Here is a 23,193-nt window from a genome sequence, read left to right on the forward strand (position 1 = left end):
TTGGGGCCCCACTGCCAGTGAGCATCAGGAAAGGGGGCCAGGTCTAAAAGTCAGGGCTGACTGAGGCAGGTCCTTGGTCAGTGTGTCCCTGCCAGTGTTCCTGGGAAAGCCCCAGTTCTTCTCAGCCAGCACCCTGTGTACCTGGAGCTTCCAAGGGGTGGCAGAGAGTTGGGAATGCAGTTTGGGCCTCCAGCCCAATGCTCCATGCTCCTTGCCCAGTAATCACACCTGGCACAAAGTGAGCATCTTCAAGGACCCTATTCTGGGTCTGGTCTCTCCCCATGGGCCTTCTTCAACACTCAAATCCTAGTACAAGGGAGAGAGCCCCAGATGTGGACTCTTGTCCAGTTCTGTGTGTCCTCAGGCAAGTGTCTCCCTGTCTCTGGGCTTCAGTTTCTCCATCTGTCAAATGGATTGTTAAACTCAGTGTTTCTAAAGGCCCACTGTTCACCCATCCATCCATCCATCCATCCACCCACCCACCTACCCATCTGCCCACCCATCTATCCATCCCCATCCATCCATCCATCCATCCACCCACCTACCCATCTGCCCACCCATCTATCCATCCCCATCCATCCATCCATCCACCCACCCATCTATCCATCCACTCACCCACCCATCTATCCATCCATCCATCCACCCACCCACTCATCTATCCATCCATCCATCCATCCACCCACCCACCCACCCATCATCCACCCAACCATCTATCCGTCCATCCATCCATTCAGCAGATATTTCTTGAATACCATCTATGTGCCAGGATTCTTTATTTATTAAAGTTAAAAGACAAATCACAGACCTGTAGAAACATTTTAGAAAGACACACAAAATCATACTGGATTGGAAATGTAAATTTCCCCAGGACTTTTGTTCACCAGTGACTCTCCAGTGCCATGCACGGGGCCACATGTCTACTAGGTGCTCTGTAAAATGTTTGTTGGATGTAAGAATGAATAGGACATATTTTGCTGTTCTAAAGAGAGCTGCCTCCGAGTCTGAGATTGGAGTCAGACATCCTCTCTAGGACTTATTGAGAGGGGGCCAACTATCTTTGTCACCCCCATCCCTACCTGCCCCACTGCCTCCCCAGCCCATATAAGCCAGTTTCTAAAGAGGATCTAAGGAGGATTGGCCAGCAGTGACTGGGGCAGGGTAGGGCACAGCATGTCCCCAACTCCCAAGCCCAGGTGGGCTCATGGTTTGGAGGGGAGAAGCTAGGAACCATAGGGAAACAGGCATTCCATCCCTTGATTGAACTCACTCTTGTTGATCTGCCCTGTGTCCACTGGGAGTGAGTGGAGAATGAATGAGAAATGCAAAAGGGGTGGGGTCTGGCAGGGGCAGCCTGCATTGCCACCATTTGACCAATTTCCTGTCAATTTCCTATATTTGGTCAAGTGGACATTGAAGGAGGCTCTTGAGCTTAATCTAAGCCATGGTTTTCCAGCCCAAAGGGGCATGAGGCTGTCGAAGGGGGGATGGGGTGGTGAGGAAGCTAGGGTGATCTGAAGAGGTCAAGCTCGTGCTCCTTGCTCAGTAATCACACCTGTGTACCAATTAGGCACCTGCCACACGTGGGAGAAAGGGGAGGGCATGGATGGAGGCAGAGGAACATTTAGTCCCAGTCGCTCCCTGCTGCTCACTGGTGATGGCCCCAGAGTTTTCTAACACCGGGAATTGTGGAGGCCACAGCAGCATCAGGGTAGTGACAGCTGTCTCTATCCCTATTCCTTCTTCTGCTCCCCAACATACAGGGGAGAAATCAACCCAGAGGGAGGAGAGAAGAGAATGAGACAGCATGACATATCTCCCTACAGGGCAAATCAGTGGAGTCAGAAGCTGAGTCAGGCAGTGATGGGGAAGCAGTGATGGGAAAGGAGAGCTTCAGATCAGACCTGTATTTTAAAAATTCAGCACTGGACTAGGCTTTTTAATAGCTGAAAGTTACCAGAAAGCTTTGAGATCTGCCCAAAGTTATTAAGGATTGGAGTTTAAAAATACGACTGTGCATTGGGGGTGGGGGTGGGGGGTGCATGGAAAGCATGCCATGTTTGCAACCCTCTGTTACAACTTCATTATCATCATTAAGCCAGTTACACACAAAGTAAGCTAAGAATATCCTTAATACACAAAGAGCTCCTATAAATCAATAAGAAAAAGGGGAATGATCCAAGTGTGTGGAGGGAGAATGGGCAAAGGCATTACAAGGAATTTAAAAAAGAAAGACAAATAGGACAATAACCATATGCAAAGCTGTTCTACTTCCCTAAGAATTTTCAAATTGAAGATGAGAACAAGAATGAAATACCACCATGACCTACAAGATACGGAAACTGTAAAAGACTCCGGCACCTTCTTTTGAGAAGGCAATTTAGGCAGAGTCTATTATCTGTAGCATGAGGTAGTAACAGCATTTTACAGGCAGTGTCCTGAGTTCAGAGAGGGGTAGGCACTTGTTAGAAGCCACACAGTGAGTCATGGGAGGGGAGGAGCTAGAACTCAGACCTCTGGATGGGCACCTTTGATTCTTTATCTCCAGCCAGCTGGTCCTCTCTGTCTGGGCTAGTGTACAGCTTGGCCCCTGGACCCTGTCTGGGTAGCCCAGGTCTGCTACATCCATTGCTGCACCCTGCTCTGGGCCTGAGGATGGCTGGGGCACTGCTATTCCAAATGACACGTCTCTTATGATTACCCTGTCCTTCCTAGAGATGAAGCTTTCAATTAGTCCTGCTGGGCAGCAGCCTTAGAGGGTACAGGTAGGACTCCAAGGTTTGGGATGAGACAAACCTGTTCTCAAATCCCAGCCCCACCTTTACTCCCTGGGACAGTTACTTAACCTCAGTTTGCTCATTTGTAAAATGAACACTGTCCAGGTGCGGTGGCTCACACCTGTAATCCCAGGACTTTGGGAGGCTGAGGTGGGAGGATTACTTAAGGTCAGGAATTTGAGACCAGCCTGGGCAACATAGTGAGACGCTTATCTCTATGAAAATAATTTTAAAAAAAATTAGCCAGGCATGGTGATGCGTGCCTATAGTCCGAGCTACTCAGGAGGCTGAGGTGGGAGGACTGCTTGAGCCCGAGAGGTCAAGGCTACAATGAGCTAAGATCGTGCTATTGCCCTCCAGTCTGGGTGACAGAGAGAGACCCTGTCTCAAAAACAAACAAGATTAAAATGGACACAATCACCCACCCACTGAAAAGCTTGTTCCTTCCACAAATATTTATTGAGGGCCTACTATGTGCCAGGCACTTTTCAAGGCACTGCAGATACATCAGTGAATGAGACAGACCTTCCCCTCATGAAGTTTACATCCTAAGTAGGAGAGGGAGATCATTTCAGAGAATGACAGGGAATTGAATTTGGGTACACAGAGTGGCAGGAGGAGGGCCTGGGCCGCCTGGAAGGGCATCTCTGAGATACACAAGAAAGCACTCTTGGTGGAGGGACCAGTGGGTACAAAAGCCCAGAAGCGGGAAAGAACATGGTGTGGAAGAGAGCAGCGAAGCCAGAGTGCAGTGACTGAGGGGAGAGTGGTGGGTGGTGAGGTCTGGAGGCAGAGGGGCCAGACCCCCAGGACACATGGATGAATTTGGATGGTGCTGGATTTTCCTGGAAGTGAGTTGGGAAGCCACTGTGGGTTGCAAGCCGAGGAGTGTCTGCCACCTTGAAAGCTTCTCTGGTGCTGAGGGGAATGGACTGTGGGGCAGGAGTAGAAGCTGGGAGCTCAGGGTGTATGGGCTGTGGTCATTCTAGTGGCCTGGATGAGGCTGGCAGCTATGAGAAGTGGGTGGATCCAGGGAGGGTGGACAGACAAGCTCTGCTCATGGGTTATCATGAAGATTAAAGGGTAAGTGACTCAGTCCACAGTGCAGCACATAGCACATGCTAGACAGATCTTAGCTGTTTTATTTATGTATTTATTTATTTTTGAGACACAGTCTTGCTCTGTCACTCAGGCTGGAGTGCGGTGGTGTGATCTCGACTCAGTGCAACCTCTGCCTCCCAGGTTCAAGCAATTCTCCTGCCTCAGCTTCCCTAGTAGCTGGGATTACAGGCACCCACCACCATGCCTGGCTAGTTTTTGTAATTTTAGTAGAGATGGGGTTTCACCATGTTAGTCAGGCTGGTCTTGAACTCCTGACCTCAAGTGATCCACCCGACTCAGCCTCCCAAAGTGCTGGGATAACAGGCGAGAGCCACTGCGCCCAGCCAGATCTCAGCTTTTAAGAGACCTAGACCTAGAATCCCATGACTGTGTCTACCCCACAGCCTCCTCCATAAATGCCCCAAATCGCTTCTGCCTCTCCTGGTCATTGGTTCAAACTGTGATTCCTTGACCTCTTGTTGCCTCTTGACTTTTGCAGCTGCTGGGATGAAGTACTTGTTCTGAGTTCCTCTAGTTGTTATTTTAAGCAGACTGCATACCCTCCGGCCCCCATCTCCCAAGCTGGTGTGAAACCCAAGGCAGTATCTGGGTGGCTCCCTAAGTCGTTTTCCAAGTTGAGAATAGGTAGTAGAGTCACCTATTCTCACAACCGTGACATTCCACCCAGTCCAGGCTCCCAGACTAACTGCCCAGCCCCCGGAAGTAGAGAGATGGGAGGCAGCAGCAGGCAGGAGGGAACCCAGGTTTGAGTCCCAGCTCTGCCACCTTGACCCTAGGAAGGCCCTTTGACCTCTCTGAGTCTCTGCACCTCTTCTGCAAAATAGGAATGATGATATTAAAGAATCGCTTGCAGGGTAAAGTGAGGTAATAACCTGCAGAGCACCTGGCTGTGTGCCCAGCTCATACGGCAAACACTCACCAGGTAGGAGGATCCTAAGGTTGTGGGCAATGCACACAAAGCCTCTGGTGCATTGTAGGTGCTCAATAAATGGTAGGATGCCAGTAGGGAGGAGTTGAATGAGAAAAGGGGAAAGAGACCCAGTGCATGGTGGGGGTGGCAGGAACACAGGGAGTTGGGGGCTCCACCTTGGAAACCTCTCCTGGCCCTGGGGGCACTATCTCCACCAAACCCAAATCCAGGCAGCTAGAGGGACCTGGGCCTGCACAGGCATGGAAATTCTGCACTCACTGTTAGTGGGCCTCAGTTTCCTCATCCGCGAAGTGGGAACCATAACCCTTCTTACCCAGTTATAACCTGGATTCTGGGCTGGAACCAAGATGAGCAGCTACAGGCTGTCCTACCCCACCCCCAGCTGGAGACGCGGACCTCTGAGAGCTCTGGCCGATTTTCAAAGGGACCAGAACTGCAAAAAACAGAACTAGGCTAATGCTGGCTGAGTGTTCACAGTGTGCCAGGACCTGTGCCACCCAGGTCCTTGTACTAAATCATTAAAACTTGCCATAACCCCACAAGGTGGGGGCTACACTTACTCCATTGGCAGGGATGAGAAAACTGAGGCTCGGAGAGGTAAAGGGGTTGGCCCAAGCATTCACAGGAGGAGCCAGGAGGAATGCAAAACTGAGCCCAGCTCCTAACTACTGGGGAGGAGCCCGCCTTGTGGTCCGTCACCCCTCCCTGCCAACTCCTGCCAGCTGGGCTTCCAAAGGCCGACAAATGCTATTTAAAGTCCTACCTCTCTCAGGGCCCGAGGCACACCAGGGATGGACCCTAAACTGTTTGTGGGGGCAGACAGGAGTTATATCAGCCAAGTGAAGGCAGGAGGGGGAAGGCTACTCCAAGTGCCTTTAGTCTGGAACTGTTTGCATTGCAGGGATGGAGCCCTTAGCAGCAACCCCCAGACAGTCAGAAAAGCTGGCTTTGCACACAAACGTCCTGATATGTTTTCCTTCCTTCTTTCTCTTTCTCTTTTCTTTTCCCTCCCTCCCTCCTTCCTTCCTTCCTCTTTCTTTCTTCTTTCTTTCTCAGTCTCTCTCTCTCTTTCCCTCTCTCTCTTCCTGGGGTGGGGAGTTGTTGATGCAAGAGAATGAGATGATCCACAAACTGAACTGGTTCAGCCAAAGCAGCCCTCAGCCAGGGGCGAGCGGGAAGTGTAAGCTGCTGGCTGAGAATACTCCTTGTGGGGGATTTTGAGCCCCTGTGGGGTGTTGTTCAAGCCAATGTCACTCGCCTCCAGGGGCAGGGAGTCTCCAGCTGATGTCTCTCTTAGAGGAAAATTCACCGCTGTTGAGCTTACTACCTCCATCAGAGTATGGGGAAGGGGGACCCCAAGGACAGGGTCTGGCTTGCAGCACATGCTCCGCAGATGCGTGCCAACTGCAGGCTGTGATCCTAGGGCACAGTCAGGAAGGAGCGTGGACAGAGGAGCATTGTCGCAACTGAGCGTACCACTAGCGTCCTCAGGAAGGCCCGAGGGCTGCTGCAGCAGCACTAACACTTGGAAGAATCCCTCGCGGGAAGGGTGGTCCAATGTTGAGGAGTAGCAGATCCAAGCTCACACTCTGGAGTGTGACTTTGCTTGTTTATTTTAAAAGAAGGGGTGTCACCACATTGCCCGGGCTGGCCTCGAACTCCTGGGCTCAAGCCGTCCCCCCACCTCAGCCCCGTGAGTAGCTGGGATTTCAGGCGAGAGTCAGTGCGCCTGGCTCTGGGGTGACTTCTTGTAAGACCTTCTCATACAGACTTTTTACCAAGATCAGAAAACCCAGACCATAAGGCAGAACAATGCCCCTCTCCCCACTCAAAAACCAATGGATTTGACCACACTGACAGCATGGTAAGCAATGATTTCTACTCTCCAAAGGTGAGGACTCTACAAAGTCAGATTAAAAAAGATTTTTTTTGTGTCAAAATAACATGGGATTGATATCTAGGTAATACAAGGAAGCCCTACAAATTGACAAGAAAAATTCAGGAATTCCAATTTTAAAAGTGGGAAAAATAAAAATAAAATGTTTAAAAAGTGAAAAAATAAAATTTAAAATTAAAAATCAGGTGAATAAGAATTACATGATTAAAACAAATTTAAACAGTTAAAATAACATTCAAAAACGAAATTAAGTAACAAAATAAAAATTTAAAAATAAGGTATAAAAATAAAGTGTAAAAATCCATTCAAATAAAAAATACATTTGTAAAATAATTTAAATACATTAAAATTAATAAAAACAAAAATGTTAAAAATAAAAGTAAAATGTTTAAGTGAAATAAAATTTAAAAATGTAAGAATACATGAAAGAATTTTTACGAGTAAAATAAAAAATCAGCTATTTTTAACAATCTAAAGAATAAAGAAAAACTAATAGAAACATCAAAGGAGAGCAAGGTCTTGCTAGATGGATGCTGATGACGTGCTGTGAATTAAGGAGTCCGATTGGCTCAAATGCCTGCAGGGAGGCGGGGGAAGTGAATGAGGGGGGTGGTGTAGGGAGTGAGAGAGGAGGAGGAAGTAAGAGCATGCCCGCAGGCAGCATCTGATTCGGTTTTTCCACCCCGCTGTGGGCAGAGGGCAGGACGTCAGGCCCCATCATGGCTTCCCCCCAAAATAGCCATCACATCATTTATGCATTTGTAATGTGCTGGCAACATACGCACACGCACACGCATGCATGTTACATCACCCCATCCTCACTGCCCCATCCACACTGCTGTCCTCTGAGGTCCACTTTCTTTTTTTTTTGAGACGGAGTTTCGCTCTTGTTGCCCAGGCTCTGAGGTCCACTTTCATAGAGGAGTGAACAGAGACTCAGAGAGGGTGGGTCACTGTGCCACAGTCACACAGCACTTAGGACCACCCTATCCTCTGAATCTGGCATGCTCAAAATGACCTTCTTTGGATGAGTTAGGTCTGCTGAGGACTTTCAAACAGAGGCAGGGCCATCTCTGACATCAGGCTCGAACGTTCTGTACACTAGGAAGAGCCCAACACCCCCCTCCATGACGCACGACAGTTATCACCATTAAAGAAACACTGACTGTCTTCCAGGGGGGTCACATGCATAGTCATCTTGAAAACCATATGAGGTAGATGCTCTTATTGTCCCCATTGTATTGACAGACAACATCGAGATTCAGGAGTCAAATACTGTCACCCAAGCATGGCAGTAACAGAACTGGGAGCTGAGCCCAGGACTGTCCACAGCCCAAATCTCACACTCCCTGCGTGGCACCAGGCCCTTTTAACCGTCATTGACGAGCACTCCCTATGTACTAACAATGCGTTTGTCTATGTTTCATGCCTCATTTTGCAAATTAGCCAACGGGGGCACAGAAGGGAGAGATGACCTGCCCAAGGTCACTCAGCCAGTAAGTGGCAGAGCCCACAGCCTTCGTGACAGCCTGCCAAGCCCCCAGTGCTCATCCGGGACTTGCTAGAGACAGCTGTGCCCACTGGCCAACCCCAGATCAGGCTCAGAAGGGCAGCTGTGACATTCCTTCTCTTCATGTCTCCACCCCGGCGGATGTGGGCTCTGCCATCGGGCTCCAGGGAAAGTGGAGGCTTCCAGCGAAAGGGAGTGGTTTCCCCATGTGGCCTGGGTCCTCTGGGCTTGGGAATGCCTCTGTTTTGAGCTGGTGAAACAGAATTTCCCACCCCCTCCGCAATGGCACATCAGAGCCCCCACTATGGGCCACAGAGCAAGGGCCCTATGAATCATGCTGCATTACTGCAAGAAATCATTCCAGGGCAGGCAGTGGCGGCCCAGCATGGGACAGCAGTGTCCGGGTGGAGTTGGCGTCACCCATCCGGAGATGGGAAGCAGACCATTCCCGAAGGGATCTGGAAGAATCTCCGAGGGCGGGGCTGAGGGCAAATGTGTCCTGGATGCTGCTGTTCCACAGGGCTAGGAAAAAAAGCTCCAGCCCACAGAGACCTGGGAGCACATCACGACCTTTCCCCAGCCTGGCTGTGTGTCCTTGGCAAGTTGATTCCCCTCCCTGAATGTGGAAGGCCTCATCTGTAGAAGAGGGAGAATAATAGGGTCAAGCCACTTCATGGGGCTATAATGTGGGTAGCCTGGGAGGAGGGCTGGCATGGTGGTTATGGACTCAGGCTTTGGAATCAATTGTCTGGATGGAATCCTGGTTTTTGCCAAACTTACTCTGCCAAGCTATGGGGTAGAAACATGAAATTGCTAATATTTGGCTGTTTATGACCTAGAAAAATGGCAACTGCATATACTTCAATGAATGTGCCTCTCTTTTAACTGCTTCCTCCTCTGTAAAATGTGGGTAATAACAGGCCCCTCAGAGGGGTGCTGTGAGGATGAAATGAGGCTGGGAGGCAATTAAGTTCAGTAGTTAGAGCTGGGCTCTGGGGCAAGGAAGGATGTGAACCTTGGCTGAGTGGCCTTGGGCAAAGTTACTTAACCTTCCCGTGCCTCAGTTTTCTTGTCTGTAAAATAGGAATGCTACTGCCCACTGCACAGGTTTATTAAGGTAATTTAATCAATTAATACATACAAAGTACATAGAACAGTGTCTGAAATTGTTACATAAAATAAAAGAATGCAGGTAACATCTGGCAACTCCTGCACCCTCATGTCTACTCACATAAATGCTCAACCACGAAACAAAATCCAAAGTGACTTTTGTAAACCTTTGATGCCAATGAAAGTTAAGTATTTTTAAAGAAAAAATATGTTTTGGGGAACATACATGTGTGTAGAGATGTAGGTGAGGAGTGTGCTCCCCAGGGTCCACCCCCAGGGCTGTTCTATGTCCTGATGGTGCCTATAGCCCAAGACTCTGAGGACAGGACTAGCCTTGAGGCCATGATGGCTCCGTGGCTTGGTCTCTTTCACAAAATCACACAGCCAAACCTCAGACCCTATGGAGAGGCTCCACCTTGCCTAGGTAACTCTAGAGGCCCTTAAGAGGCACCCAGCCCTGGGCTGGCCTCTGATTATTAAGAAATTCCTGCACACAGCCTTGGATGTGCGAAAGCCCTCCAGCTTCCATCCTGTCTTAATTTTTTTTTAGATGAAGTCTTGTTCTGTCACCCAGGCTGGAGTGCAGCAGTGCAATCTCAGCTCACTGCAACCTTTGCTTTCCAGGTTCAAGTGATTCTCATGCCTCAGCCTCCTGAGTAGTTGGTAGTTGGGATTACAGGTGTGCACTAACACACCCAGCTAATTTTTGTATTTTTAATAGAGACGGGGTCTCACCATGTTGGCCAGGCTGGTCTCGAACTCCTGGCCTCAGGTGATCTGCCTGCCTCAGCCTTCCAAAGTGCTGGGATTACAGGCGTGAGCCACTGCACCTGGCTCCATCCTGTCTTCTGACATTTGTCCCAGCCCTGGGAAAAAAGGCAAAGCACACTGAGCATTTCCAAGTCACGCGGGGGGAGACTGAGGCTATGAGAGGCTCGCAACCTATCAGGCTCTGGAGCAGGCTGCCTTCCTCTACCAATTCAAGTTTTGCCTTCACCGCTAGTCTCCTGAACCCTCACTTCTACTCACAGCTGGGTGACCTTGAGTAAGGTACTTCCCTGCTTGAGTCTCCAATTTTACAAGGATTGGTCTCAAAGGTCTCACTTGGCCTTTTTGGCCTTATCACTTCATTATTCTAGAACCCTTCTCCAGAATTTCAGAGAGAAAATGAAAGCTGAATTGCTCTGCAAACTATAAAGTGCTACACAAACAAGAAGGTGGTTAATGGCAGCATTAGATGGGTTTTCAGAAGTCTACCGTAGGCAGGATTTGCTGTGGGTTTTGGAATTAAGAAGACCCAGCTCACACATGTATTTGCGACGTTACTTTGGATAAGCCAGTTCCCCTCTCTGAACCAACTTCCCTCTTCTGTAAGCTGGCGGTAGAGGCATATCCACCAGGCAGGACTGGGGTGAGGACCAAAGGAAAGGAGCGTGCAATGTCTGCCACGCCCTGGCCGCGCAGAGGTGTTTGATGCAGGAGGAGATTTAGGGCCCCGACACATCATTCCACCTTCCAGGAGCTAAAATCCACACACCTGGGGAATGATGTAGCTGTCAGATTCAGCGCGATTAGAAACAAGCATCTGAACTAAGGCAATTGTTTGGAGCTCCAGAGACAGACTCTCTGGGCTTACATCCCAGCACCCCTGTCTGTTGCTGTACCACCCACTGGGCCTCAGTCTCCTCATCTATAATATAAAGATCCTCCTGGAATCTGCCCCTTACAGCTGTCAGGAGGGCCTCCATTAGGCCATGACTGAAAGGGGCTGAGCACAGAAGATGGGCTCAGCTGGTCCAGCAGCCTCCACACTATTTTGACAATGGTAAGAAATACATTTTTATATCAGTAGACACAGTAGTACACACATGCACATGCATGCACACACTCACATACATCCACATATATGTGCATGCACACTCACCCACTCATACACCCATTCACATATATGTGTAAACTGAAACACATTTCTCAAAATAATAGTTTTCACACTTGCAATGCACTCTGATATATTCTAAAAAGGAGGTTGGCAAAAATCGCAGCCTCTGGACCAAATTTGGATGCTTTTGTGTTGCCTGTGAGCTAAGAGGACTGGAGTACGTGACAGATTGTATGTGGTTTGCAAGGCCTGAAGTATTTACTATCTGACCCTTCGCAAAAAATGTTTGCTGACCCCACTCTATTTTAGTCAGTTCTATTCCATTCCGTTCTGTTCCGTTCCGTTCTGTTCTGTTCCGTTCCATTCCGTTACCATTCCATTCCATTTCATTCGAAAATGCTGGCTATTGCTAAATTTATGGTCCTCACCTGCTGATGCATTGTAAACCTCAGCTTGGAAAACTTTAAACTAATGGGAGCTTCAGTTTTTTCACCAGATGGGAGGATGGATGAACAAACCCTATCCATGTGACACCTTAGCCAAGCAACCTCCCCTCTTTGTCTTGGATTCCCCAGCTGAGGCTGAGACCACCACCACCAGCCTGCTCTCAAGGGTGTGCTGAGGTGCAGCCTCAGAGGTCTGTCCATGATGTTCTCATTGATGGATCTCAAGAGCCCAATAGTAAATACTTTAGGCTTTTTGCACCACATACGATCTGTTGCATATTCCAGTATTCTTAGCTTGAAGGCCATACAAAAATAGTCCTCTGGAGGCAGAAATGGAGGAACACCCATCTCTGCTGTCCTTTGCAACACCCAGCCCAGGGCCTGGCCCACAGGAAGGACCCAATAAGTATTTCTTCATGATGATGGTGACTGGAGAATGGTACCCAAGGCCCTCCATGACTGGACTCCGGCCCAATCTGCAATCAGAACTTCACTTCCTTCGGCCACGCAGTCCCTTGTGCCCTCCCCACCTGGCCACACTCTCTCCTCATCCTGCAGAGGTCCTCACCTTACTGCCACCTCTGCCTGACAAAATCCTAAATCCTACTCCCCCCGATGGGGTTCCTCTCAGACACTTACACCTTGCAGCCCTGGCAAATCACTGACATGATTCATTTCTATATCTACTGCACGGGCTTCGGAGCCTCCAAAACTCTGGGTCCAGGTCCTGGCTCAGCAGCTGTGAGCTCTTTGGCAGGCCATTGATGCTTTCTGAGCCTCAGTCCCCGTGTCTGGGAAACAGGCATAACACAAGGCAGTGGCAGAGTGAGGATGCGCAGCCCCACCTGCACAGCTCCCGGCACATGGCCCGCCTCCCTCCTTCCTCAGTGGCCTCAATCTCAGTGGCCTGAATCTCCTTCAGTGGCTGGGCAGGGGGGTTGGATGGTTTCCGTCCACAGGAGAGGGAGGTGGGGCCCCCCGTGGTGGGGCAATGGGATGGAAAAGCAGCATCTCTTTTGCACCCAGGCTTGGCTTCAGAACACCAAGTGGAAGAAGGATGGCAAATGGAGCTCAATTGATTGACCACCTACTATCTGCCAAGCATTCAGATTTCCATTTCTCAACCAGCCCCTATGTTATGAAGAAACCCAAGCCGAGAGACCCAAGGTTACATCCTATTAAGACTCAGCGTCATTCCCTCAGCCCTCAATGTCCAGTCATTACCCACCCCCGCCCTGTAGGAATCCCTTTCAGAACTACCCCTGCATCTAAACCTGGCTTCACCTGGATGCCAGCACTCGGGGGACATACTTTGTTCGTGCCCAGCGATGGCGCCTGCTTGCCCAGGGCTTGGTGCATCTGTCTGTGTACAGGAGACAGTGCTGTCTGCCTGGCCCTCCACATGGGGCTTTGCAATTTAAACGGAAGCGTCATATTCACTCCACATAACAGGCCTCTGGAGTGGGCACTGCCACAGTCAATTTACAATAAAGAAAAACAAGCTCAGAGAGAGGAGAAGGTTTGCTCCAGATGCACCACAAGCAAGAGGCAGGGGTGAGCTTAACCCACGTGAGACCCCACTCCCTTCCGGTCCAGGGCATGTCTGCTCTGCTGTAAAATGGGAAGGGAAAGTGGTCAAATCCTTATGAAGCCCCTACTGTGTGCCTTTGGCCCCCTTTCCTCTTGGACTGCAGTAAATCTTCCCAATTGCTCAGAGAGGTAGGTGTAAGTTTTCCCATTTCACAGATGGGGAAGCACGGACGGGAGAAGGCATGTGGCCTGCTTAATGTCACATATCTAGGGCAGGAGAGGGCTCAAGGTTTGAACCCAGGGCTCTTCACTTTGCCCCTTGCTTGCTCAGGTCTAGAAAGATCCAGAAGCTCCATGTGAATGTGGGGGTCCCTCCCCAGAAGGCCTTGGATGTCAGGGAAAGTCAGTCACAGGCTGGCATCTCCTCCTTGCCTAAATGGACCTCCAGATCTAGGGATGCGAACCAGGGCCCCCTCACTCTGCCCTACTGTCCCATTGCCAGGACACCCCAGCATGTTTCAAAAAAATGTCCCCATCTGGTTCTGATTCATTTACACTTCATTAATCAACACGCTGTTTTGTAAGAGACACTTGAGATCCAAGAATCTTTCTCAAGTCTTTTACTTCATTCTTTCTTAGAAACAGAAAAATTGGGCTTCATTAAGACGCAGTGACGCCGGAGCCTGAGGAAGGATGGGCCTGTGGGAACCAGGCCTCAAGCAGGCTCAGAGAGGGCAGATGCCAGCCCAGCACCTCATTCCTCGGGATTGTGCAGACCTGGCTAAACGCTAAGGCCAAAGACTCAGGCATGGGGGAGGCTGGAGAAAGGTGGGAAAGGGTCATCCCTCTATGGTGGCAGCTCCCCAAGGACAGGCCCAGGGCTGCTCACCTGGGTATCTCCAAGGTCCCCAACACAGAGCCTGGCACAGAGGCTGCCCTGTGAAATGAACAAGTGAATGAATGAAGCACTGCCGATACCCAGGTGTTTTCAGGACACATTCTCCTGCCAAAGTTAGACAAGGTCAAAGCTGGTAGGACCCTGAGGGATTGTGTACAGAATTTTCCAAGCAGATGCCTTATGAGAAATGGTCTCTGATGTGTAATATGTTTGGGAAAGGTCACTCTCTCTCTCTCTTTTTTTTTTTTTTGAGACAGGGTCTGCTCTGTCGCCCAGGCTGGGGTGCAGTGGCACAATCACGGCTCACTGCAGCCTTGATGTCCTTCCTGGGCTGAAGCAATCCTCCCACTTCGGCTTCCTAAGTAGCTGGGACTACAGGTGTGCACCACCACCAACATGCCTGGCTATTTTTTGTATTTTTTTATAGAGACAAAAAATGTATTTTTTGTAGAGTTTTGCCATGTTGCCCAGGCTGGTCTCGAACTCCTGGGCTCAAGCTATCCTCCCATCTTGGCCTCCCAAAGTGCCAGGATTATAGGCTTGAGCCATCACACCTGGGTTACACTGTCTGTCTCCACCTCTTCAGCATGCTCTGATAAGTCTCACAGCCAAGAAATCTGCTAAACCCAGCATTTCCCAATCTATTTGACCAGAACTCCTGTGGCTGCCTTGCAAAATACGCTACAGGAAGGGTTTATCTAGCTCTGGTCCCCACTGCAGTGCCAGTGGGAAACTGAGGCTATGGGCGGGGGACAGAGAAAATCCACTCACCCAAGGTCACATGACACAACTGGGTCAGGGGTGTGACTGAAATCCAAGGCTATCTCCATTGTACCCCCAACAAATAAATGGAGCCCTAAGCCTCTTCTGAAGATGCTAGGCAGGTGTGTGTCCCAGAGGCAAGAGATCAGGTACTGGAGGAGGGATGCTGAGAGCCCCTCACCAAATTGTGGCCATATCCCTACCTCCTCACTGAGCTCCTGGGGAGGTGGTGGTGAGCTGTAGATGGGGCGGGGGGCAAAAGGGGCAGGATAGGAATTTTTCATTTTTCTTTTATTTTTTTGTCTTTTTTGAGCTGAGAAGCATCTTAAAGTCTTCTAAACCAGCTCCTTTTTGTTGTTGTTGTTGTTGTTGTTGTTGTTGTTGAGACAGAGTCTCACTCTGACACCCAGGCTGGAGTGCAGTGGCATGATCTCGGCTCACTGCAACCTCTGCCTCCTGGGTTCAAGCAACTCTCCTGCCTCAGCCTCCCAAGTAGCTGGAATTACAGGCGCCCGCCACCACATCCAGCTAATCATTGTATTTTTAGTAAAGACAGGGTTTCATCATGTTAGCCAGGCTGGTCTCAAACTCCTGATCTCAAATGATCCGCCTGCCTTGGCCTCCCAAAGTGCTGGTATTACAGGCGTGAGCCACCACACCTGGCCTAAACCAGCTCCTCTTTAGATGAGGAAACTGAGGCTCTGAGAAGGGAAGACAAGCACACCTCAGAAGATATCTTCTCAGCATTATGTCAGGCAGATTGGGATTCGAGCCTGCTTTGCTACTCACCTGCTGTGCAACCTTGGACAAGTCAGTTTCCTTCTCTGAACCTCAGTTCCCTCATCCAGAAAACAAGCATCTCTCCCCTCCCTCCACTAAGCCACTGTGAGTAGCCAAAGACACAGTGGACAGGAAATGAGAATGATTAATACTTACGAGCACCCATTAGGAGCCTGTGTCCTTAGCTACTCGTCTTGCTCACAATCTTCCTTATGAGCAGGATACTTGAGTAAAAGATGGGTTGATGAAGGGAAAGGGGGTTTGTTTGATTTTTTGGTATTGTTTAGAATGGAGAAAGATCTCAGAGATCTTCTAAAGGACCCTCAGATGGGTAAAGTGAGGATTGGACAGGCAAAGTGACTTATCCAAAGTCACTCAGTTGGTAACTGGGGAAGCTGGGATTTGAACTCAGTTGACCTGGCTCCAGAGCCCATGCCCCTAACTACTAAACAAAGGCCATTCACAAAGGAGTGTCCCCATAGAGTCCCAAACTCACCCCAGCTCAGCTGAAAACCACACGCCTCTCCAGTCCCTTGTCTCACTGTCACAGCAAGAACTGGAGCCTCTTGGGCCACAGTCTCCCCAACCCCATCCAATCCCACCTCCCAATTCTCCCACAGCCTCTGTCTGCTTCCTGCTCCGTTCCAGGAGTGACTGTGTCGCTGTAGGGCTTTCACACAAATGGAAGGCCCCAGAGGGCAACCCATCCTCTCTCATTTTCCTTCCCCTTTATCCTTGCTCAGACCCGATGCCAGGGCTGGAAAGAGAGAAGACACCAGCTGGACAATTCAGCAGTTATTTAAACCAGTCTGAGCCTTGGAATCCCAGGCTTTATTAAAACTGGACGACCCCTATGTCATGAGCATATAGTTGGGATCTGATGAGCTAGGACATGAAAAACCCGTGGCATAGTGGCTGGCATTCGGCTGCTGATCTTAAGAGTGGCACCTGGAGGCCAAAGGGCTGCCCAGCTCAGGCAGGCGATTTGCTCACTTGCTCACCCGCTTACCCTTCTCTGAGGCACAGGCTCTACCAACTCCTGCTCTGCAGGGCCAGCCTCCAACCCACCTTCTGAGGATGTTCTGACTCTCACAGCGAGGCTGTGGCATAGGACTCCCAGGTGAGAGTGCATGCGGCCCCTGGTACACTTATAATCTGAACCTTGGCTCATCTTCCTAGTGGCCTGAGAGGTCAAGATGGAAAAGCTAAGGCTCTCTGAGGGGCTGGACTTCTTCTAGGTCATCCCCTATTAGAATAAGTGAACCCGAACTCAGGTCTCAGGTCTGGCTGAACTCAACAGAGTGGGGCCATGGAGGATCACTGCCCTCTGGGAGGTGACACCAGGAGTCAGGGTGAGTGATGAGGCTGGGACTGGGGCCTCTGGACGCCCAGCCCAAGGCTCTCTATGTCACTTCCTGGCCGAGCATGGATGCTTGGAATGGCTTCTACGCCACTGAGTCTGTCTCCTAGTCCCTGTGCCCCCCAGGCTGGCTCTTGAGTCTTCTGTCTCTGCACGAAGCCATCCTCCTTTCTGCTGACCATGCGGCTACTACGGAGAGCCCTGCTACCCTCTCCCTTCTGGGTGAGTCTCCTTGGCCCACCCTGCTCAATGGCTCGCTCACTGGGTGCCCTGGAGCCTCAATCTCCCCATCTTAAGTGAGGTTGAGACTCGTCTGGAGGAGCGAATGGCCCAGGGCGCCAGGCACCGGGCAGATGCCCCCAAAGCCGCCGCCCCCCGTCCTCCGGCCCCCGGTCTGCCCCGCAGCGCCTGCCCGGCCGCCCTGCCCAGCCACCCCTTGTACCTTGCTTCTTCCTTCGGTTCAGGGCGAGCATGTCCACGGCGTGGGCGACGAGCAGGAGCAGGCAGAGTGGCGCCCGCATCTGGGCAGCCTGATGCGGGCTGGCGCTCCCCAGGCGGCCCGACGGCCCAAGGGCCCGACGTCCCGGCGGCGGCACGGCGGGCGCGGGGGCTGCTGTGGGCGCGCCGGGCGCATCCGCCAGGCGCGGGTCGGTCCGGCCGCCAGGTCTAGCGAGGGCGTTGGCGGAGCCGGGGCGCTGCCCTGGCGGGGAGGAGCCGGCGCGGCGGGGGCGGCGCGTTAACCAGCTCGGGGCCCGGGAGCGCGGGGGGAGGGGGCGGGGGTCACCCGGGTCAGAGTCCTCGAGTTCGATCTGTCCCGCAGCCCGCGGTCTTGCGTCTTTCCCGCCCCCAGCACTGCCCCCGAGCACGTGCACGTGCCCACCGCCAGCCACAGGTACGCACGCGCGCGCAGGTACGGATGCGCGGACACCCGGAGACCCTTGCAGTCTCCCGCGCCCTCTCAGCGTCTGTGATCTTCTTTCCCTCCCCCCAGTCCCCTTTCTCTGTTTGTTCCTCCTTCTGGCCCTTAAGGACAACTCCTTGTCTCCTGCTTTCTCGGTCTTTCCGCGGCCCGCGCTCCCCTGCTCTGCCCCCGACCCTGCCTGGCTGTTCCTGCATCCTTTACTCTTGCCGGCCGTCTCTCTCTCAGGCTGTCTGTGTCCTCCTGGCTGGGCCTCTGGTTCTCCCTTTTCTCTGTCTCTCCCTTCAACCCCATCTCTCCCCTTCTCCCCTCCTGCAGGGTGGGGTGTTTGCGGGGCTCCTGCTGCCTGGCTTTCTCTTTTTCTCTCTACTCTGTCTCATTCTTTTAACAGAGGCCTGAGCCCCTTCTGGCCACTAACCCTGAATGTTTCCTGCGCAGCCTGCGGGGATCATCTACTCTGACTCAAAGTGACCAGCACCTCATAAATCCACTAGTGACAGGGCTGGGGACCTGGACTGTGTTTCCTCCAACCTTATCACCAGGACTGGGAGCAGCTGGTTCAAGTTTAACCCTTTCAGAGCAAAATTCCTCCTTCAACCCGACAGCATGCTCACCTCTCCTGTCACTATAACCACCAAAAACAACAACAATCATGCTAGCTATCATTTGTGAGGCATATATGGTGGGCATTGCTAAGAACTTGACATATGATAGAGTCTTCAAAACAACCCAGTGGTTTGGGTTTCTATTCTGAGGAATCCCACTTTTCTGGGGAGCAAAGGGAAGCTCAGAGAGGCGAAGTGACTTGCCCAAGGCCACACAGCAGGTCAGTGGCCATTCTGGTCCAGTGCCTGCCCCTCTTAGCCACTTCTCAGGCACAGACTCATCAGAATGGAAGAGGCCTTGGAGGGAGGCCTAGAGAAACTTACAGTTGACACTCTCTTGCTGAACAATTGTCCTTCCTTTTTCTTTTCTTTTTTCTTTTTTTTTTTGAGATGGGTTTTCACTCTGTCACCCAGGCTGGAGTGCAATGGCGCCATCTCGGCTCACTGCAACCTCTGCCTCCTGGGTTCAAGTGATTCTCCTGCGTCAGCCTCCCAAGTAGCTGGGATTACAGGCACCTGCCACCATGCCTGGCTAATTTTTGTAGTTTTTAGTAGAGACGGGGTTTCACCATGTTGGCCAGGCTGGTCTCGAACTCCTGACCTCAAGTGATCCACCTGCCTCAGCCTCCCAAAGTGCTGGGACTACAGACGTGAGCCACCCCACCCAGCCTGTCCTCTTTTTTCCTACATGTGGAGCTTGCTCCAAAAGAAATGGAAGGTAAATGCTGGTATCTCCTCCAGCTCCTTCTCCCAGTGCAATGAGGGACACTTGAAGGCATGGCAGGGGCAGGGGAAACACACAGAGAGTGTGGCAGCTGAAGGTACAGCCCTGGCCTGGCCATTCTTTCTGTGGGGCCCCAAGAACGCTGGCAGACAACACGGAGAACTTGGTGGAATGTCAGAGCCAGCCCACCCAAAGTGCTCCATTTCACAGATGAGGCCACTGAGGCTTCAGGACTGGGGGGTGCCTAGATTAGGCCACCCAGTGAGTCAAGGACTGAGCTGACATGGGCATCCAGGTGTCCCATTGTGGTCATCACCATGGCCTGCAAGGACCTCTTGTTCTGATATCTCTGATCTCAGTCTTACCCACTGCCCCACCCCTCTCTCTTTAGCCTTAGAGATTTCAGCCCTTGAATATTTCACAAACACCACAGGCCTCTCACACCTCTGAGCTTTTCATGTTATGAGGCCTCTCCATGGAATACCATCCTATATCCTACCTCCTTCTTCACTGCCTCTGCTCCAGGAAGCCTTCCCTGATTCTCAGGCCAGGTCCAGTGCCTTCTCTGGGCATCCACAATCTCTTTATCACAGCTCTGATCACATCAGGTGGTAACAATGGATGTGTCTGTTCTCCTTCCAAACTGCCATCTCTTTCAAGCCAGAGCCAGACAAACAGCGGTGCTCAGAATGTTTGCATAATGAATGCATAAATAAATGAATGGTGAATGAATGAATTCTCCAGATGCACAAGTCTCCCAGCCTGTACATGGAATGCAGGTACTTGGAGAAATGAGGTGACCCCAGAAGATCAAGCCTTAGGAAAGCAGAGGTCATTCCCTTCCCCACTACCCCCAGTACTGGAGTCTCCAAAGTCCAAAGGGGACAACTTCCATATGAGCAGGGCCAGAGAGGTCCAATGTGCATTGTGAATTGACAGCCAGCCACACGGCTCTGCAGGATGAAGCTGCTTACCCCTTCTTGAATTTCTTCCCCTATTTATTCCCCACTGCCTCTGCTCTAGCTAGCCTCGTGTTTCTCAGACTCTTGTCACTCATCCTGCGGTTTTTGCTGTTCTCTCTGCCTGGAAAATCTTTCCCCAGATATGCTTGGGGCTTGTCTCCCCTCGATGTTGCCTCCTCAGAGAGGCCCCCTGTGACCACTCCAGTAAAACGGACCACCATGCACTTTATCCTCTTGTCTTGCTTTACCCTCCGTAGTACCTGTTCGTGTCTGTCAGTTCCTGTTTGCTTGTTTGTGAGTTCCATGAGGACAGGAATCTTCTATTTTGTCCCTATGTGCCTTACACTGCAGTGATTAAGACATACTTGTGGAATGGATTTTTTAAAAAAATGAGTGAATGAATAAGCACTCATTCATCCATAGATTCATTGTGGGACCTCAAGTACTTTCTGTTCTCTTAGGCTCAATTTCCCCAGTTGTTCAATGGCACAGATGGGATTTTGTGTTCTGTGAGAGCCCCTTTAGTGCTTCCAGAATTGGATATTTCTAGGGTTCTAAGGCCCAGAACTCAGGGCCCTTCATGCCCCAAGATGCTCAGAGGGTGTTTGGTTCTCTAACTATGGGGGCTGTCTGGGCATCTTGGCCTGTTATCCAGTTCCCCTACCCCAATACAGGTGCCCAGGGAGGCTAGTGATGCTGATGGCATGCTCTGGTGGTGGGGGGCGGGGGGGTGCACCCAAGGGGTGTCAGTTAAGGCACCATTGTCACAAATAGATGAAGACAGGTATAATGGCTGAAACACACTAAGCTCACAGCATGTGTTCCTGATCAGCAGATCCTTCTCTGTGGGATAGCAGGAACTCAGATTCCTTTCAGCTTGTGTTCTGCCCTGTTCAGTACCTGGTTTAAAGCTCACCGAGAAGGGCAGGGCTTATGGGAAGTACAGAGCCATTGGCCAGAACTCAGACACATGGCCACACCTACCTGCAAGAGTGGCTGGGAAATGTAGTCCAGCCATGTGCTAGACAACACACAGGAGGAAAAGCAAGAATGTGGTGAACATCTGGCCCATTGACCAACGTTGGGCCACCCTCATTTCTTGCCCCAGTCATGCAGTAGCTCCTTCCTGTGTCTGCTCTGACCCCTACAAGCTCTTCTTAAGCAGCCAGAGGACCTGTATTATTCACCAGGTGAAGACCAAATTTCTCCTCAGAGATGCAAGGGCTACGTGATGGCCCCTACTAGGGGGCCATCTGCTAGGGTGACCAGCTGTCTGGTTTGCCAGGGATTGAGGGGCTTCCTAGGATGCAATGTTGACCTGTGTGTAGCCTTGTATAATACAACCACAATCAAGATATTTAAACATACTTAAACAAGATACTAAAACATCATCACAAGTCTCCTTCATGGTATCCATTTATGGCTCCACCCTCCCTCTCCACTTCCATTCCTAATCCCTAGCAACCACTAATCTGTTCTCCATCTCTGTCATTTTTTATTTTTTGAGACAGGGTCTTGCTGTGTCACCCAGGCTGAAGTGCAGTGGCACGATCATGGCTCACTGCAGCCTTGACCTCCTGGGCTAAAGCGTCTCCTGCCTCAGCTGTGTAGCCTGGACTACAGGTGCATGCCACCATGCCTGGCTAATTTTTTACTTTTTGTAGAGGTGAGGTTTCGCCATATTTCTCAGGCTGGTCTTGAACTCCTGGGCTCAAGTGATTCTTCCACCTCGGCTTCCCAAAGTGCTGGGATTATAGGTGTGAATCACCACACCTGGCCTCCCATCTCTATAACTGTTTTTACATAAATATTGTATAATGGAGTCATGCAGTATGCATCTTTTTGAGATTTGGCTTTCTTCACTTAGCACAATTTGTTTGGAGATTCATTTTAGTTTTGCATGTATTAGTTATTTGCTTTTTACTGCTGAGTAGTATTCCACCGTATGAATGTAATATAGTTTGTTTAACCATTCACCCACTGAGGGACATTTGGGTATTTTCTAGTTTTTCATTATTAAGAATAAAGGTGCCATGCTCACTTGTGTATAGGTTTCTGTGTATCCTCTTTGGTGAAATGTCTGTGCATATCTTTCACACATTTTAAATTGGATTTTTACATTACTATTGTGTTTTAAGAGTTCTATGTATATATTCTATATAGAAGTTCTTTGTTGGTTACGTGATTTGCAAAGTGTGAGGTTTATGTCAAGGTTCATTTTGTATTTTTGTTTATTTTTTTATGTTTATGTTTGTTTATTTTTGTTTATGTTCGTTTTTAATTTTTGTTTATTTCGAGGTTCATTTTTTATTTTTCGTCTGCGGATGTCCAATTGCTCCAGTATGCTTTGATGTAAAAGCTTTATCAAAAATTAATTGGGCATATTGGCATGGATTTATTTTGGGGCTGTCTCCTGTATTCCATGGGCTATGTGTCTTTCTGTCTACCAATACTACACTGTACTGATTACTGTAACTATATAATAAATCTTGAAATTGGGTAGATGGATCCTTCCCACTTTATTCTTCTTTTTCAAAATTATTTTAGCTATTCTAGTTCCTCTGCCTTTTCATATATATTTTAGAATAATCTTGTTTATATCTACCAAGAATCTTGCTGTGAGTTTGATTAGAATTGCATTAAACATGTATATGAATTTGGGAAGAATTCACATCTTTACTATATCGAGTCTTTCAATCCAAAAACATAGTATGTCTCTCCATTTGTTTAGATCTTCTTTGACTTTTTTAAATAAATGTTTTGTCATTTTCAGCATACAACTCCTGTGCATGTTTTGTTAGATTTATACCTATTTCCTTTTTTCTCCCTTAGAAATTATACATGGTATTCTATTTTAATTTTTGCTGTCCGTGTGTTCATTGCTAGCAGATAGAAATACAACTGATGTTCGTGTGTTGATCTTGTATCCTAGCACCTTGCTGAACTCATATATTAGTTCTAGGAGTATTTTTGTAGATTTTTTT

At 49.9% G+C, this 23,193-nt stretch overlaps 2 protein-coding genes across 5 annotated transcripts in view; one reads left to right on the forward strand and one right to left on the reverse strand.

The window, feature by feature from the left end:
- The window catches only part of RSPO4 (R-spondin 4), a 44,052-nt gene extending 25,772 nt beyond the window's left edge, over positions 1 to 18,280 (reverse strand). For both annotated transcript variants that reach the window (XM_034947265.3, XM_034947264.3), the window contains exon 1: positions 17,442 to 18,280. In XM_034947265.3, the coding sequence (XP_034803156.1) occupies positions 17,442 to 17,520 (79 nt within the window). In that variant the 5' untranslated portion in view covers positions 17,521 to 18,280. The remainder of the gene's footprint in view (positions 1 to 17,441) is intronic.
- FAM110A (family with sequence similarity 110 member A) overlaps positions 1 to 23,193 on the forward strand; it is a 331,582-nt gene that overhangs the window by 291,487 nt on the left and 16,902 nt on the right. The gene's annotated exons all lie outside the window — the stretch shown is intronic.

This window comes from Pan paniscus, chromosome 21 (genome assembly GCF_029289425.2).
Source record: "Pan paniscus chromosome 21, NHGRI_mPanPan1-v2.0_pri, whole genome shotgun sequence".
In the NCBI taxonomy this organism is placed as follows: Eukaryota; Metazoa; Chordata; class Mammalia; order Primates; family Hominidae; genus Pan; species Pan paniscus.